Below are 14,225 nucleotides of genomic sequence, written 5' to 3'. Positions count from 1 at the left end.
CTTTGATGGTTAAAGATCATAGTCAATAGGTAAAAAATTATCAAGCATAAAATTTTTGTGTACACCCATTATTCAAAACAAGTCATTTTCACAAAAGAAGAATTAAATATATATATCTTGTACTGTATTCAATTTCATCTTCTACTAGAAAGTTATTTTGTGTGTGTTTGGGTTAGGATGAAAAATAAAAATTATTTCACTATTCAGCTTATTTTTGCTACTATTTATAGGCTCCACTGCACTTTTTGGCATTATTCATGGGCCTTACTATACTATTTCAACAAACTTTTACATTTATCTACAGTACTTTCAGCAATAATTTTTCAGTTTCAGCAAAATAAACGATATCCAAACAGACCCTTTGTTTGAAACAAACGTAAATTTTAAAGAATTTGAAATTTTTATTCATATTAATTGCTAGAGAAGTTTACAATTTACTTTATCAACAGTTTTCTAATATGGATTTTTTTTTTTTATTCCTTTAAAGATATGCTTTCCTGTTAGGCAACCCATGGTTTCGCTGCAATAGGTGCCTAAGCTAGATTAAAACCAAGATGTTTGTCATGTTCCTTTTTTTGTCCCCCTCCCCTTCATTCAAATTAGAAGTTAAAATGGCCTAAGTGTTAAAGATGATTGTATACGAGGACAATCTATGATAATCTGCTATAATATGAAAATTAATAGTCTTTTACTCTTCTATTGCCATATACATTGACTGTGAACAAATCAATAAACCACACTTAATTTCTTATTATTTTTCTTATTCAATGTCACAAAGGACCACTTTATAGAAGGCCTTGCAACCGTGACATGAGAAAGAGAAAGAAATGTTGTTATAGATTACTAGTCAGCGTAGTCACAAACTCACACAATATATGGGAATATATAATTATTTTGAGATGTGGTATAATGTATGATTTATTCTCTAAATTTTATTGTAAATAATTTGTTCTTCCTAAAAATGAAACAATTTTTAAAAGAAATTTATGACTATTTTTAAAAATATATAATTTTTCTCATTTTTGATGTTTTTTTATTGATCTTATTCTTTTTTGAAATGTTCTATATTTTTTTAACTATTGTTCTTATGCATTATATTTGCCTAATTTATTTCAGTACAACTACAATGTTTAAGTTTCAAATTTATTATTCAAACTTCTCATTCTTTTAAGAAGATTATTATAATAATAATAAATTATCAAATAATTAAAATTGATATTACTCAAATAACTGATAGCAATTCAAACCTATCTTCCATTTTTAAGTAAGTACACCAAAGTGGACAAAAATGAACTTAATGGATCGAGATAGACCTAATAGACTGAAATGGACCTAATTGACCAATGTGGACCGAATAGACCAAATTGGACCGAATGAACCGAAATCCGAATTGGACCAAATGCCCAACCATAATTAGTAAACATAACTCAAAAAATTAACAATAATTATATTAATAAAGTGATGTAAAAACCATACTATGTGATAAGTAATGGATTCCAACATGATGGAAGTGGTTTGTTGTTAAAGTAACATCATTCAAATTCTTATCACATTAATATTTTTAACTAAATTATTATGCATGCATTTATGATTCTATGTACTTGTTGAAGGTTTTATTCAAGTCGAATTTAGTTACATGTAGAGTTTTTTTTTTTTTTTTTTTTGGAGAAAGATGTAGAGAAAGTTGGTATACCACAAAGAAGCATATCAAGAAAACCACTTGCATGTAATATTTTATACAAAAACAAAAAGAAACAAATATATATATATATATATATATATATATCATATGGCCTTTATTATCTCTATCTCTTGAAATTATTGAAAAATGACATATGGTTCTCTAAATAGGAGCGGAACTAGACAACTTGGCCTTAAATACTATATTAGCATATAGATATGAATACAATTATGGAATGAGACTATCTTTTAAAGTAACTATAAACTAAAAATAAATAAATGATGTCTCCATCCAAGGTATTTGTATTACATGTATTTTCTATTATAGTTAAATTTAGGTCCAAGAATGTGCAAAGACAAGCTTGTGAAAGTTGATGATCATATCATGATTGATAAGATAATTAGTTTTGGGATGGAGCAAAGGAATAATGCATTATTACATATATTTATATTTATATAAATATTTTTTTAAGAAATAATGAAAAGAAAATGATAAAATAGCCACTAATGTGGCTCAGCTGAAACGAAGCAACAATAAAGTGTTGCAATTTAGCTTTTAAATATAGATAATATTGGTATAGATATAGATTAACTTGTTGTATGTAATAATTAAAGAATTTGAGTTTATTTATCTTTTAACACAATAATATATCTTGTTTTTCATTATTTTATTTAACTTATATCACAATAGTATATTTTGTTTTTAATTATTAGGAAAACCATGGTTCAAATTCCTATGTATGATTTAGTACCTATTAGCTACGACTTATTTCTTTAGCTTCTTCAAAATGGACCATTTGAAAGAGCTGTTTCTAAAAGAAAAAGGAAGTTTTAAAAAGTATTACTTTGAAGAAATGTGGTTTCGAAATGGGGCGTCAAAAGGGAACTAGTGTCATTATGTATAGTATATCTCTCTTGCATTTTAACTCTTTATTTTACTCATCTATTCAATCATATGCATATCTATCTGGTTCAAAATGTGAGGATTTGCAAAGATGCTGAAGGCCGTGCTTATACATTATGTATTCTGAACAGTATGGATCAATTATTCATTATAGGCCGCTGAGTATTTTGCCCACTGGGCATAATGCCACCGTAAATAGGCTGGGTTTGCTCTCATATATATTTCCATTTGGATTTTTTTTTTTTAATTGACGTAAAACCTCACCAAAGCAAGACTCTTTAGACCCATTTTTAGAGAGTAAACTATGGATATATGTTCCCACCCACCGGAGCTGTGTATCAAGTAATTCAAAAGAACTGTTTGTGAATATCGAACCTAAGATGTCAGGGTCTATAGCTCACCCCAAGCTTCCAACCACTTAGGCTGCACCCTGATGGGTTGTTTGGAAAGCAAATTAAATTGGCTCCTCTAAATAAACATGTTGAAGCTTCTTTTGTTGCATACATAAGTTACATCCAGTTTTCCCCTGCATACTTATGCTCCATTCTGGATCATTCAAATTTCATGAAAAATCATATTGCATAAGGAAGATAGAAATATGAAAGGAATTGAATTTTTTGAAGTTTCATAATGGATGCTTTTGAAACATGTTTTGTGGTAAAACTTGATATATTTCCTTAAGACATTATATCTTTGGTTCTATAAATAAATTCAACCATATTACGTATACGACAGTGTAGCACAACCATGGGACTTTTGGCCAATGCACTTCCTTGAGTATAATTACAGCTTCCATAGCTAGCTGGTTGAATTTAATTGAAAATTCCCAAGCTACAACACCTAAAATACTTGAACTAAAATACTGTATTTAAGTGTTACCCTTATAAATAAACTTATTCTGTCCACTTTATGTACGTCAAGCCAAATATGGCCTCAGGTTGGTATGTGGCACATTCAACAGAATTTAACACCATCATTCATGCAGTAACAAAATCAGACACTTGTGCTGCCATTACAAGCATTTTATAAGTTTGTTTGTCAATGGTTCACAGCCTGAACTGAATTTAATTTGGTAACCTTTTTGGTTTATAACTTTAGTCCTGAAAGACTTGCATGCAAACAAACTCTCATTGTCCACAAGGACACATAATCTAATTAATTTTTTCCACAATTTTCATTATTTCTTACAAGGACTGGGATTATGCACCTCCCGTTAATTCATTTTCCCCCAACAAATCCAAGATGCTTTATTAATCGCCTCACATTCTTTAGAATATACAAGGTGCATTTCATATAAAAGGTCATAAAAAAGCAGAGCGCCGACCTGAGAATGGCCCCAGTGAATTCTTTGCAGATATCACTTTGCTGACCAACAGTCTCCACCTAGCCTCATCTTTCTTCGCCTGCTGCTGCATTTTTTCCTTGAAATGCCTGGAAGCAAGAGGGAAAAAAGAGAACTTATTAACAATATCATTAAATTTATCATATATGAATGTTGTCCACATGTATCACTCAAAACAAGTTGCTGCATTTTTTACTTGAAATGCCTAGAAGCTGGAGAACAGAAATAATCTTATTAAGACAATTATCAAATTTATCATATAGGAATGTTGCCCAAATTAATCACTCAAAATAAACACAACTAAGATTAGGATTCTGCCAGTGTTAGCGCACTACCCAGTTACCAAGTCTTCGGTTCAATGCCAACTGAGCATTGCCCAAGTGATTGAACTAACTACTCTCAAGTCTCTAGAATAGATTTTTTTTTTCTTTAATGTCTGTCGATAACTTAGGTGAAATTCAACCTGACTGCCATTCAATAGGAGGTTTTCACCTTTGATAATGATCTTATTGAGGAAATGTTAATCTAAGACTCTGGCTGACATGTGCACAACATGACATTCTACATCTTTCATCACTTTTTTTTTTGGGGAAGTGGGGATTGGACTAATCATATACTTTCCCCAGACAATGAAGGGCATAGAGGCAAAGATGGAAGTTTCATGCTTACCTGCAAAGAGGGACCTTGCAAGAATCATGGTCATTGCACAAGCGAGAATGCAATTCAAGCAGCTGCCACATGCGCTTGCAGTGAACACATCCACCAGGAACTCGGGTCTTACAACTGGAGAAGTGACGGACTAAAGTCTCAAGCCCTTTGCAAGCTGGGAAACCACAAGCAACCTGGCTTCCTTTCAGAACCTTGTCACGAGGCCCTATTGTTCTACACCCATCCCTGCATATGTGAAGGAGGGCTTCCATTGCCTCATGCAGTTGCAAGTACACCTTTTTCTCTTCCATTCTCTTCAATCGGTCTTCTTTTCTCTGAAACAAAGAATCGAAGAAAAAGATTATGAAAGAAATGTAAGCTGATGATTGAGAACAAAAAAATTCGTTGTCCAACAAATTGTTTATCAATGACTGAAGAATATGAGCTTTCTACTTATGAAAGTCACAAATTGACAAGTATACAATGTAAATAATTTTAAATTCACCTAAAATTAAAAAGGGTAAACTATAATAGCCTCCCTCAAGGTTTAGGGAAATGTAAGAAAAACCCTCTTATTTTTATAAATGAAAATCCACCTCTTTGAGGTTTTGATTTATATTAACAAATAAGTCCTCAAGATAATTTATGTCCATTACAAATGAAGTCAAAATACATGTTTTCCAAATTAAATTCTCATCCAGGATAACCTCAATATAATGCTTACTATCCAAATTGGTTATATGAAGAAAATTAAAACTACAAGGAGTAAATGTAAATTTTAAAAATAAAAGTGGATTTCTAGCATTTCCCCAAAACACGGGAAGTTAATGTACTTTACCTAATTTGAGGGGGAAAAACATAGAGTTAATCCATTGATTAAAAAAGATAAAGAGTAGTTTTCAACAAATGGAGTGGGTCCTCTGTACTAATATGTGAAGGGTAGTGAGAAGGGTGGGGGGAAGGGAGGTGGGGGAAGTAAATAATCTTCTATATTAATGTTATGAAAAGCATAGATTTGGATATTTTTACACACTAGGACCAAGTAGATAGTCCATTGCAGGATATGTTGTGCAGATCCCAACAGTAAGAAAGTAAAGGTAGGATTTTTTTTTTACAAGGCTTAAAAGTTAACTAACCAGGAAGTTAGTATATTGTGGATCCATTAGGAGGTTGTTGAGCCAGGGATCTACCACATACCCAGTGCAAAAACCTTCCTTGTTGCCTTAATTGTTACAAAATTCAACAGATAGTTAACGTACATAAATTATAGCAAGCATATATTTATATATCCATTAAAATTTCCATGCTTAGTTCATGATGACAGATATAATTTTCCTTGAACAAAGAACAGGAACTGACTTACTGAATCTGCCTCAACAAGGCACTCTAGAAGTTCTTGTTCAAGTGCAGGATTAGCCCGCTTCATTACTTTCCAACCTTCAGTTGAAGATATAGTTTTGAAGTCTCTGATAATCCTATGAACACAAATGAAAGAGAGCCGTGGTGCATCACAATTCCTTGCCAATTGAAGTACATCTATCACGTTTTCTTTGGTCAGCCAGCCCTGCTCCAGAACATATATACAAACTCTTTTCAGCGATGGGACTGAGTAGGAGTGTGATAAAACCAACAAATGGAGAACAAACTGCTTCATTTCATCCTCTTCATAGCTGCATTAGAATATTAAAGAAGAAATAACTTTGAGCATTTTAGCTAGAATCGCTATCTGAGAGAGAGATGGGGATGCAAAAAGATGGAAAAGGACAACTCCAACATACCAGGATGAGTAAATAAAACGGATAAAAGCATAGGCAGCTTGATAAGGCACCCCGGGAATCTTGATGTATCTCATACCATTCTTAACTTTTGATTGCTGTAGAATATTCCCTAGCACAGGAGATGCAACACTCTGCATAGTGAAAAAAAAAAGCCTTTAGGCCCATCCCTGCTCAAAAATTCCTCAGCAACTAAAATAAAGAAATTCCAGGAATTTGCATGTGATGAAATTATAGTTTCAATAGTCCCATTGCCTCATTTAAACCAGCATTTCTAGAAATTGAAAAGGCAGCAACTTTGTCAGTTAATATTTTCAAGTGAATGTCTTTACACTTTTTAAGTCAGGACCAGCAATAAAAAATTGGGCTAGCTCAAAATTATAAAAGGAAGTTCAATTGACTCACCAGAATACTGGAATGAGCCAGAATATATGATTTTTCCTCTGTAATAATATAGACATCTGAACCATATCCTTCCTTGAAAAGCTTGTCCCATGTATCTTTTGTTTCCTTGGGGACGGAGCTACACTCTGAAAGCCTATTGGAATATTTGATTCTAATACAGGATTTACTAGGGAGAGAAGGTGGTTTTGGAATATTACATTTAGAGGATACAGAAGAGGAGGGAACTTCCAGCACAGGTAAAATATCGGCTGGATTATCTTCTTCTAGGTGTATATTAAAAGATCCACAGAAGGATTCACCAGTTGAGGATGGCCAGGGATAGTCAAGATCTGATGAAGCCATTATATACTAGGTATTACGTACTACACAGCTATCAAATTCTAATCAAGGATCTGCATACAAGATAAAAATAGATTATGAGAAGTATAAATTAATTGCAAGCGGCTAAAGTTCAAAATGATATTAAAAGAGTATCAATGAAACAAAGGGAACATAGTGTGCATGGTATTTAACGATGATATTAATGAAACAGTGATTATGTTGGAAACAAATCTAGATATATAGTTGCTTAAATGGGATCTAAAGTTTGCATCAAAATGTCAAACTTCTTCAGAAAAGGAATGCCAAACAGATGTAAACAAACATAGCAGAACACCCTATATTATCAAATAGGAAAAGAATCAATTTCATACATCCTTTACTATGACTTGTAGAACATTCATAAAGTTGCTTTGCTTTGAGGTTACAGATTTCTTCCATGCCCACAAAACTCAATACTAGGAAAACCTTAATTTAGTCTACCACAAAAGTTCAGAATCCACCTTAAACAGATACTTTACTTTAAACCATAACAAATTGGTTAAATGAATCTTCCATAAATCTTACATGTGCCATTCACACAAATTTAGACATTGAAATGTGCAATTGTGCATACATACTGTAACCTTTATAGGGGAATGTGTTCAGAAGAATTAATCATAAAAGTACCAAACGAAAACATACAAGGATTATAGCATCTATTCCATTGATGACCAAAGTAATTAAAAAAAAAGTAGTTGGAGATTACGATAATGATTGAAGTGTCAAATTCAAGACAAAAGTCCACACTCACACACACATTAACAATTAAAAAATTGCAAATGATACATATTGATTAATGATTACAAGAACATGCATAAAATGTAAATAAATAATAAATAAGACTTCCTTTTTATTTATTAAACAAAGATGATATCCACAGAACATGAAGAATTAAAAGGAATTTTTATATAGAAACCAAGTTTGGCAGCTAGTCAACCATTAAGCATTAATACAAAACAAACGATAATTACATGGTAGAAATTTCTTAGATGACAAGGAAGTATAAGAAAATAAATAAAAAACTTCAAGTCTTACAAAAAGTATTTTCCTTTGGGGAAAAGTTCTGGTCAAGTTTGAATTAAACAACCTGATTCAAAAATTTAGACTTTACCCACCTGGGTCTGACTGTATTTAGTTTTGGCTCATGAGTTTAGTGTAGTCATTACAATCTGTGTAAATTAGACCCAAGTGGGTAAAATCACTCTTTGGTGGATCAAACTTTGACCCAAATCACAGGTGGGTTAAATTTAATTAACTTTTTAAAGGTTTCTCAGCAATCAAATACATACACATCAGATGGGGAGAGTTACCTTCAGAAAAGGCAGCAAATCTCACACAAAAATATTTGAGATTTGTGCAATTCTTCCTAGAAGCTTAATGGTACAGAGCTATAGAACCTGAAAATCAAATTTTTTAAAAAATTATTAATAATATTCCAAACAAGCCCCTTCAAATATCTTCACAAAAATCAAAACCCAAATCAATCATAGTATTCAAAACATAATAACAAAAGCATCCTCAAGTAAAAGTCCTAAACTTTTCTTCTGCTATAGAAAATTTCTCTGATGAGAAAAATCCTAACTTTTTAAGGTGGAAATGTATTTCAATTTCCAACAAAAAATCACACTTCTTAAAAAAAACGAACTTGATTTGATTTTCAGGGAAAATATTTTATGGGTATTATTTTTATTAAAATAAAAACACAAAGAAGCAATGGAACCAAAATAATTTTCTTCTAGTAAAATATGCTCACCCCAAAAAAAAAAAAAAATAATAATAAATAAAGAAAAATCTTCTAGAACTTAGAAACTATTAAAAAAAAGAAAACCCACCGGAAAACACTGATTAAAACTGCATCAAAGTGATTTTAACTTCAAATTTCACAAGAAAAAAGAGAAAGCAGCTAATCAAACCGAACAGAATGGGAAATAGTTATGAAGGAGAAGAAATTGGAGGTACCTTAATGAAGAAGTAGATACATCAAGTGATTGTAGGAAATGGGTCAAGATTTGTTTATGGAAAATGCAATGAAAAGACTGATGGGTCTGTGAGTATTTTTATTTTTATTTTTTTTGTGTGTGTGAAGCAGAGCAGAGTAATATAGACAAAGATTTTAGTGAGAGAGAGAGAGAGAGAGGGAGAGAGAGAAAGACGTGTGCCTAAAACAGGAGGGAAATTGAGAGTAGGAGTCTGTTATTTATTGGGGGAATGAAAGGCATTAGTTTTGGTCTTTAATGTCATTTAAGTCTATTATTTATGGTAAACTTTGTTTCTTTTTCTTTCTTTCATTTTTTATCATCATGGTTGTTGCTGTTATGGTTATTTGTCATCTCATGGTATATTCAATTATTATCTTCTTTTTTTTACTTTAATATTTGGGTGAGGATTTATTTTAGATCTTGGATATCAGAAAAAGAAGGGTTTACAATATTTTTACAACATAATAAAATGTTGGAAACAGAGCATTTTTCTTATTAAAAAAATTAGAAAAAAAAAGTAAATATTTCAAGAAACTTTTTTCTCCTAACGTATGGAACCCATATGTGTGAGGCTTATAAACCTCTTTTAAAAACGAGAAAATACCTCATGGGATTTCTCTCATATAATATATGAGACCCATATTTATGTGATACATAGTCTATGAGATAAATATAAATCTTTTGTACTACTTTTTATGTTCTACTTTATATTTTACTAATCACAATTTACAATGTATTTATTCAATCTTTCTTATAAAATACTCAAAGTTGTGACCGGAAAAAAAAAAAATCAAATTGATGACCAATTGAGATTGGTATAACATGAAATGGTAGCAAAAAAAAGTGGTATAGTAATAATATAAAGGATTTAAAAAAAAAAGTAATAATATAAAGGATCTGAATATGAAACCGTTTAGTAACAAATTTTATTGCTAGAAACTTAGAATCACCAAAAAATTATTATTTGAGTTAATGCTCTTGGCCATTGAGTTATTGTCTTTATAAGACTATGGATAATAAACTACTATTATCGAAAGAGGATAATAAACTACTACTATTTTTATGGCTGAATTATTTGTTAAAGCTGAATTTTGTCCCTACAGTATAGAATGTATCAATTTTATTTATTGAAGTTTCAGAGAAATTATACCACTTGCTGTCAAAGTTGACTGTTGAAATCATAAAAATTCTTCTACATTTGAATACTTTGATTTAGTTGCAGGGTCTAGAGCTTTTAAAAAATAAAAATAAATTACATGTTACAGTTTCTGTTTGTTTTAATATTTAATATTTTCTCTCTGTTATCTCAATTTTTTTTTAAATATTTTCTATATAATAAATCACTTTCTAAAAAATATTTCCTAAAAACTATTTAATTTTTCTATGTTTAGAACTAGAAGCAACCTTAAAATAAATTGTAAAATTATCTATTGACTTCTTTTATTTAGCAACGCGTGAGATAAAATTGTTTTCCTTACTTAGCTTCACCTAAGACAAAATAATTTTCTAGAAAATTTTAGTAGAAAACAACTTTATCTCACATCAAGCTAAATAAGAGAAGTTAAGAGATAGTTTTAATTTGACCTTTTTATTTTTATTTTTAATACTAATAAAGAAAACATGAAAAACTATCCTTACATAAGATATTCTATTAAAACAAACAAAACTCATATATAAGACAATTTTCACGAACATTAGTCCATACTGAAAGAAATTGAGACAAAAGGAATATTTAAACTCTTTTAGGTACTAAATTGATACAATCGATAATTTAAGAATAAAATTGAACTATAACAAAAAGTTATGTACCAAAATCATATTGCGAAAGAAAGAACTAAAAAAAACATTTTGAGCTTTATTTTCTTTTTAAAATAAATTCCATTAACTTGATAAAATTTTAAGAAAAGGGTAGAACGAAAAATCAACCAAAAAAAAAATACAACGAATATCAGATTCAATTTCAACAACCCACCCTCCCATGCATAAATCTGAAATTCCATATTCTCTCCTCACTTTCCATTTTATCCATACACAAAACTTTAGACGTTATGTATGACTAAATGTCTTAATCATAAGAAAGGAGAAATATACTACAGTGGACTTATGCATCAAATAAATATCATGCATTAATCATTGAAGGTTAAGAAGTTTCACACTCCCAAGATTTAGAATCTAGTAAAAAAATTTATCTTATAAATATATTGAAAATTTTTAGTTCAAGTTAAATTGTTTTGGAAGCCAAGCCTAGCTTTTATGAAGGCGATGACAAAGACTTAAAATTTTTTTTGTAATTTAAAACGTATGTTTTTAACTTAATGAACACAATTTAGAACTAGAATCAAATCTTGCTTACCTCAATTTGTTTTTAGGGGAATTAATTTGATTGGAGGCCAAGAAAATTCCAGGACAGTGAGGAGCCAAAGCGATAACGTGTTCATAGCAAGCCAAGGATAAGTGTCATCCCTCATATATGTGGTGAAATTTGAGGTTAGTGAATGGCACCAAAATACCATATCGTGTCAAAAAAAAAAAAAAATTAGTGGAGGGTGGAGCCAGATAAGATTGAATCTTACCAAACCAAATTAGAGTTAAATGGCAATAACAATTATTGGAGAATCGGAGAGATTATCAATGGCAGATTTCATAATTATATAGAAAAATCTAGAATTGGACTTATAGCATAGTGATTAAAAGTGGATCATATGCTAAATATAGTCCAATTAATATTTTCATCTTTCTAAAAAGAAATATATTGATGATCATATCTCTCTCTGATCCTTAATGGATATTACAAATCTTCTTAAGAATACAAAAACATACTTCTAAATAGCAAGCACCTATTGATAAAATTGTGGGTTGTTAAAAGAAATTAGGAATTTAACTATTATTTAAATAGTTATTACATAAGCTAATAGACTAATCTTGTACCCTTTAAATTGTGCTAAGTGGTAATATCATATGACAAGAAAAAAAAAAGACTAAGATTTAATCCCAAAATTAAACTTTGGGATCAGACTTGAACGGACATACATTAGGGCCCCATGATAAATATACCTATTTTTTATATATAAATATTTAAAGTTTGGTACTTGAAAATTACATCTAACCTCATTAAAAATTCAGTTTTTTTTTTTTTTTTTGAGAGAGAGTTTCAACCTATGGCGTCCGCTCCTGATGATAGTTTTTTATTATCAGACCAAGACACCGATCAGTTTTTGGCTGGCTCATGACATATGAGCATCCTCTCCCAAAAAAATAAATAAATAAATAAATAACAAAAAAATAACAAAAACCATTTATTGAAAATTTGTTTTCTGAATTTTTTTTATTTTGTAATTATTTTATACAACAATTTTTTTTTTCTAATCCGAAAAAAAAAAAAGAAAAAAAAAGAAAAAAAGAATGAAGAACTCTAAGAAGAAAGAAGTTAATTAGAGGTCTTTAAGCAATTTTACTCTTTTATTTATTTACTATTTTTGTAATTTTTTATCATTATATTGAATATTACTTTATATATATATATAAAGATTGTATACTTGTAGTAAATTTGAATCACGTATTTGCTTTTGATTCATCATCATTTTTTTTCTTCTTTATGATTGTGTCAACGATTGGTAAGGGCTAGAAGACGATCAAACTAAAACTTGTTTACACAGTAATTATACTTGCACTAACTCTCCCAATTTTAAGAAGTATGGAATGAGAATTTTTACTTTTTAGTTAGGAATATTGTCAAAATTAAGTTTTACAACAAATAGAAATATGATTTTCTAAAGGACCTTTTGAATTTGTACAATAGAAGGGAAATTGTTATGAAATTAGTATATAATCAATAATAGATGACTTTTGAGGTTTTAAACTACATTGAATTTCATTTAATGAATGATAAATGTATTGAAAACTATATATGTATCTTTGCTTTGAGCCTTTTTTTTAACACTAAATAAATGCTATTTTTAATGTTTTATATGTTATATATTAATTTAGTCTTGAATCATCAAATATGGTTCCATCCCTTTGATGAAGTATGTATATGATTAGTTTAAGATGCATTCAAGTTAAGTTGATTAAGTTCATTTTACGGTTAAGATTTTATAGATGTGAAAATGTATATATAGAGTATCACATTATTTAAATTTTAAATGACATGATATTTAATAGACTTTTAAATTTATAATATTAAATATTTTCCCAATAATTTAGTAGTTGGAAGTCAAGAGATTTGAATCTTAGATGTCTTTATTGAAAACATAAACACTAACCAATCTATTGAGACTCTTAATATATTTAATATGAACCATGAAATAAATTTATTTTTAAAATAGAGAATGTCATAATATTATAAATAAATAAAAATAACAGTTTGCTATTATTGTGATGTCTCTTGGAACCCACCTATGCTAGGTCAAAGTACTCTGAAGTCTTAACCTATAGATTAAATTTTATAACCCCAAGCAATCATGAAAATAAAACGTACTCAAATATCAAATTTAATTTTACGCCCAAAATTATACACAATAAATTGAGAAATATATAAAATGTTAACAATCTAACAATAAATACAATCTTATTTAAACTCAGCTAAAATAAAAAGAAGATACCAAACCCCAAGTCAGCAGCCAAAGCACAAACATTTAAATTTTAAATGACATGATATTTAATAGACTTTTAAATTTATAATATTAAATATTTTCCCAATAATTTAGTAGTTGGAAGTCAAGAGATTTGAATCTTAGATGTCTTTATTGAAAACATAAACACTAACCAATCTATTGAGACTCTTAATATATTTAATATGAACCATGAAATAAATTTATTTTTAAAATAGAGAATGTCATAATATTATAAATAAATAAAAATAACAGTTTGCTATTATTGTGATGTCTCTTGGAACCCACCTATGCTAGGTCAAAGTACTCTGAAGTCTTAACCTATAGATTAAATTTTATAACCCCAAGCAATCATGAAAATAAAACGTACTCAAATATCAAATTTAATTTTACGCCCAAAATTATACACAATAAATTGAGAAATATATAAAATGTTAACAATCTAACAATAAATACAATCTTATTTAAACTCAGCTAAAATAAAAAGAAGATACCAAACCCCAAGTCAGCAGCCAAAGCACA

General features: G+C 29.6%; 1 protein-coding gene across 3 annotated transcripts; it reads right to left on the bottom strand.

Moving 5' to 3' along the window:
- Positions 1–3,544: 3,544 nt before the first annotated feature.
- Positions 3,545–9,292, bottom strand: LOC126702054 (BTB/POZ and TAZ domain-containing protein 3). Of its 3 annotated transcripts, XM_050400661.1 has the most exons (8): positions 9,074–9,292; positions 8,425–8,511; positions 6,755–7,146; positions 6,353–6,483; positions 5,934–6,244; positions 5,711–5,796; positions 4,596–4,909; positions 3,545–4,015 (listed from the first exon to the last, which is right to left on the bottom strand). In XM_050400661.1, exons 3-8 carry the CDS (start codon positions 7,094–7,096, stop codon positions 3,886–3,888), a joined length of 1,314 nt encoding a protein of 437 aa, XP_050256618.1. In that variant the 5' UTR covers positions 7,097–7,146; positions 8,425–8,511; positions 9,074–9,292; the 3' UTR covers positions 3,545–3,885. The 3 variants fall into 3 exon arrangements, with proteins under 3 accessions (XP_050256618.1, XP_050256619.1, XP_050256620.1); XM_050400662.1 differs by lacking the exon at positions 8,425–8,511; XM_050400663.1 differs by lacking the exon at positions 5,711–5,796 and having other exon boundaries at positions 5,938–6,244; positions 9,074–9,290.
- Positions 9,293–14,225: the final 4,933 nt, after the last annotated feature.

Source organism: Quercus robur, chromosome 10, assembly GCF_932294415.1.
Source record: "Quercus robur chromosome 10, dhQueRobu3.1, whole genome shotgun sequence".
NCBI classification, from domain to species: domain Eukaryota; kingdom Viridiplantae; phylum Streptophyta; class Magnoliopsida; order Fagales; family Fagaceae; genus Quercus; species Quercus robur.
Note: the sequence above shows the minus strand (reverse complement) of the source record. Positions and strands in the feature narration are given on the sequence as shown.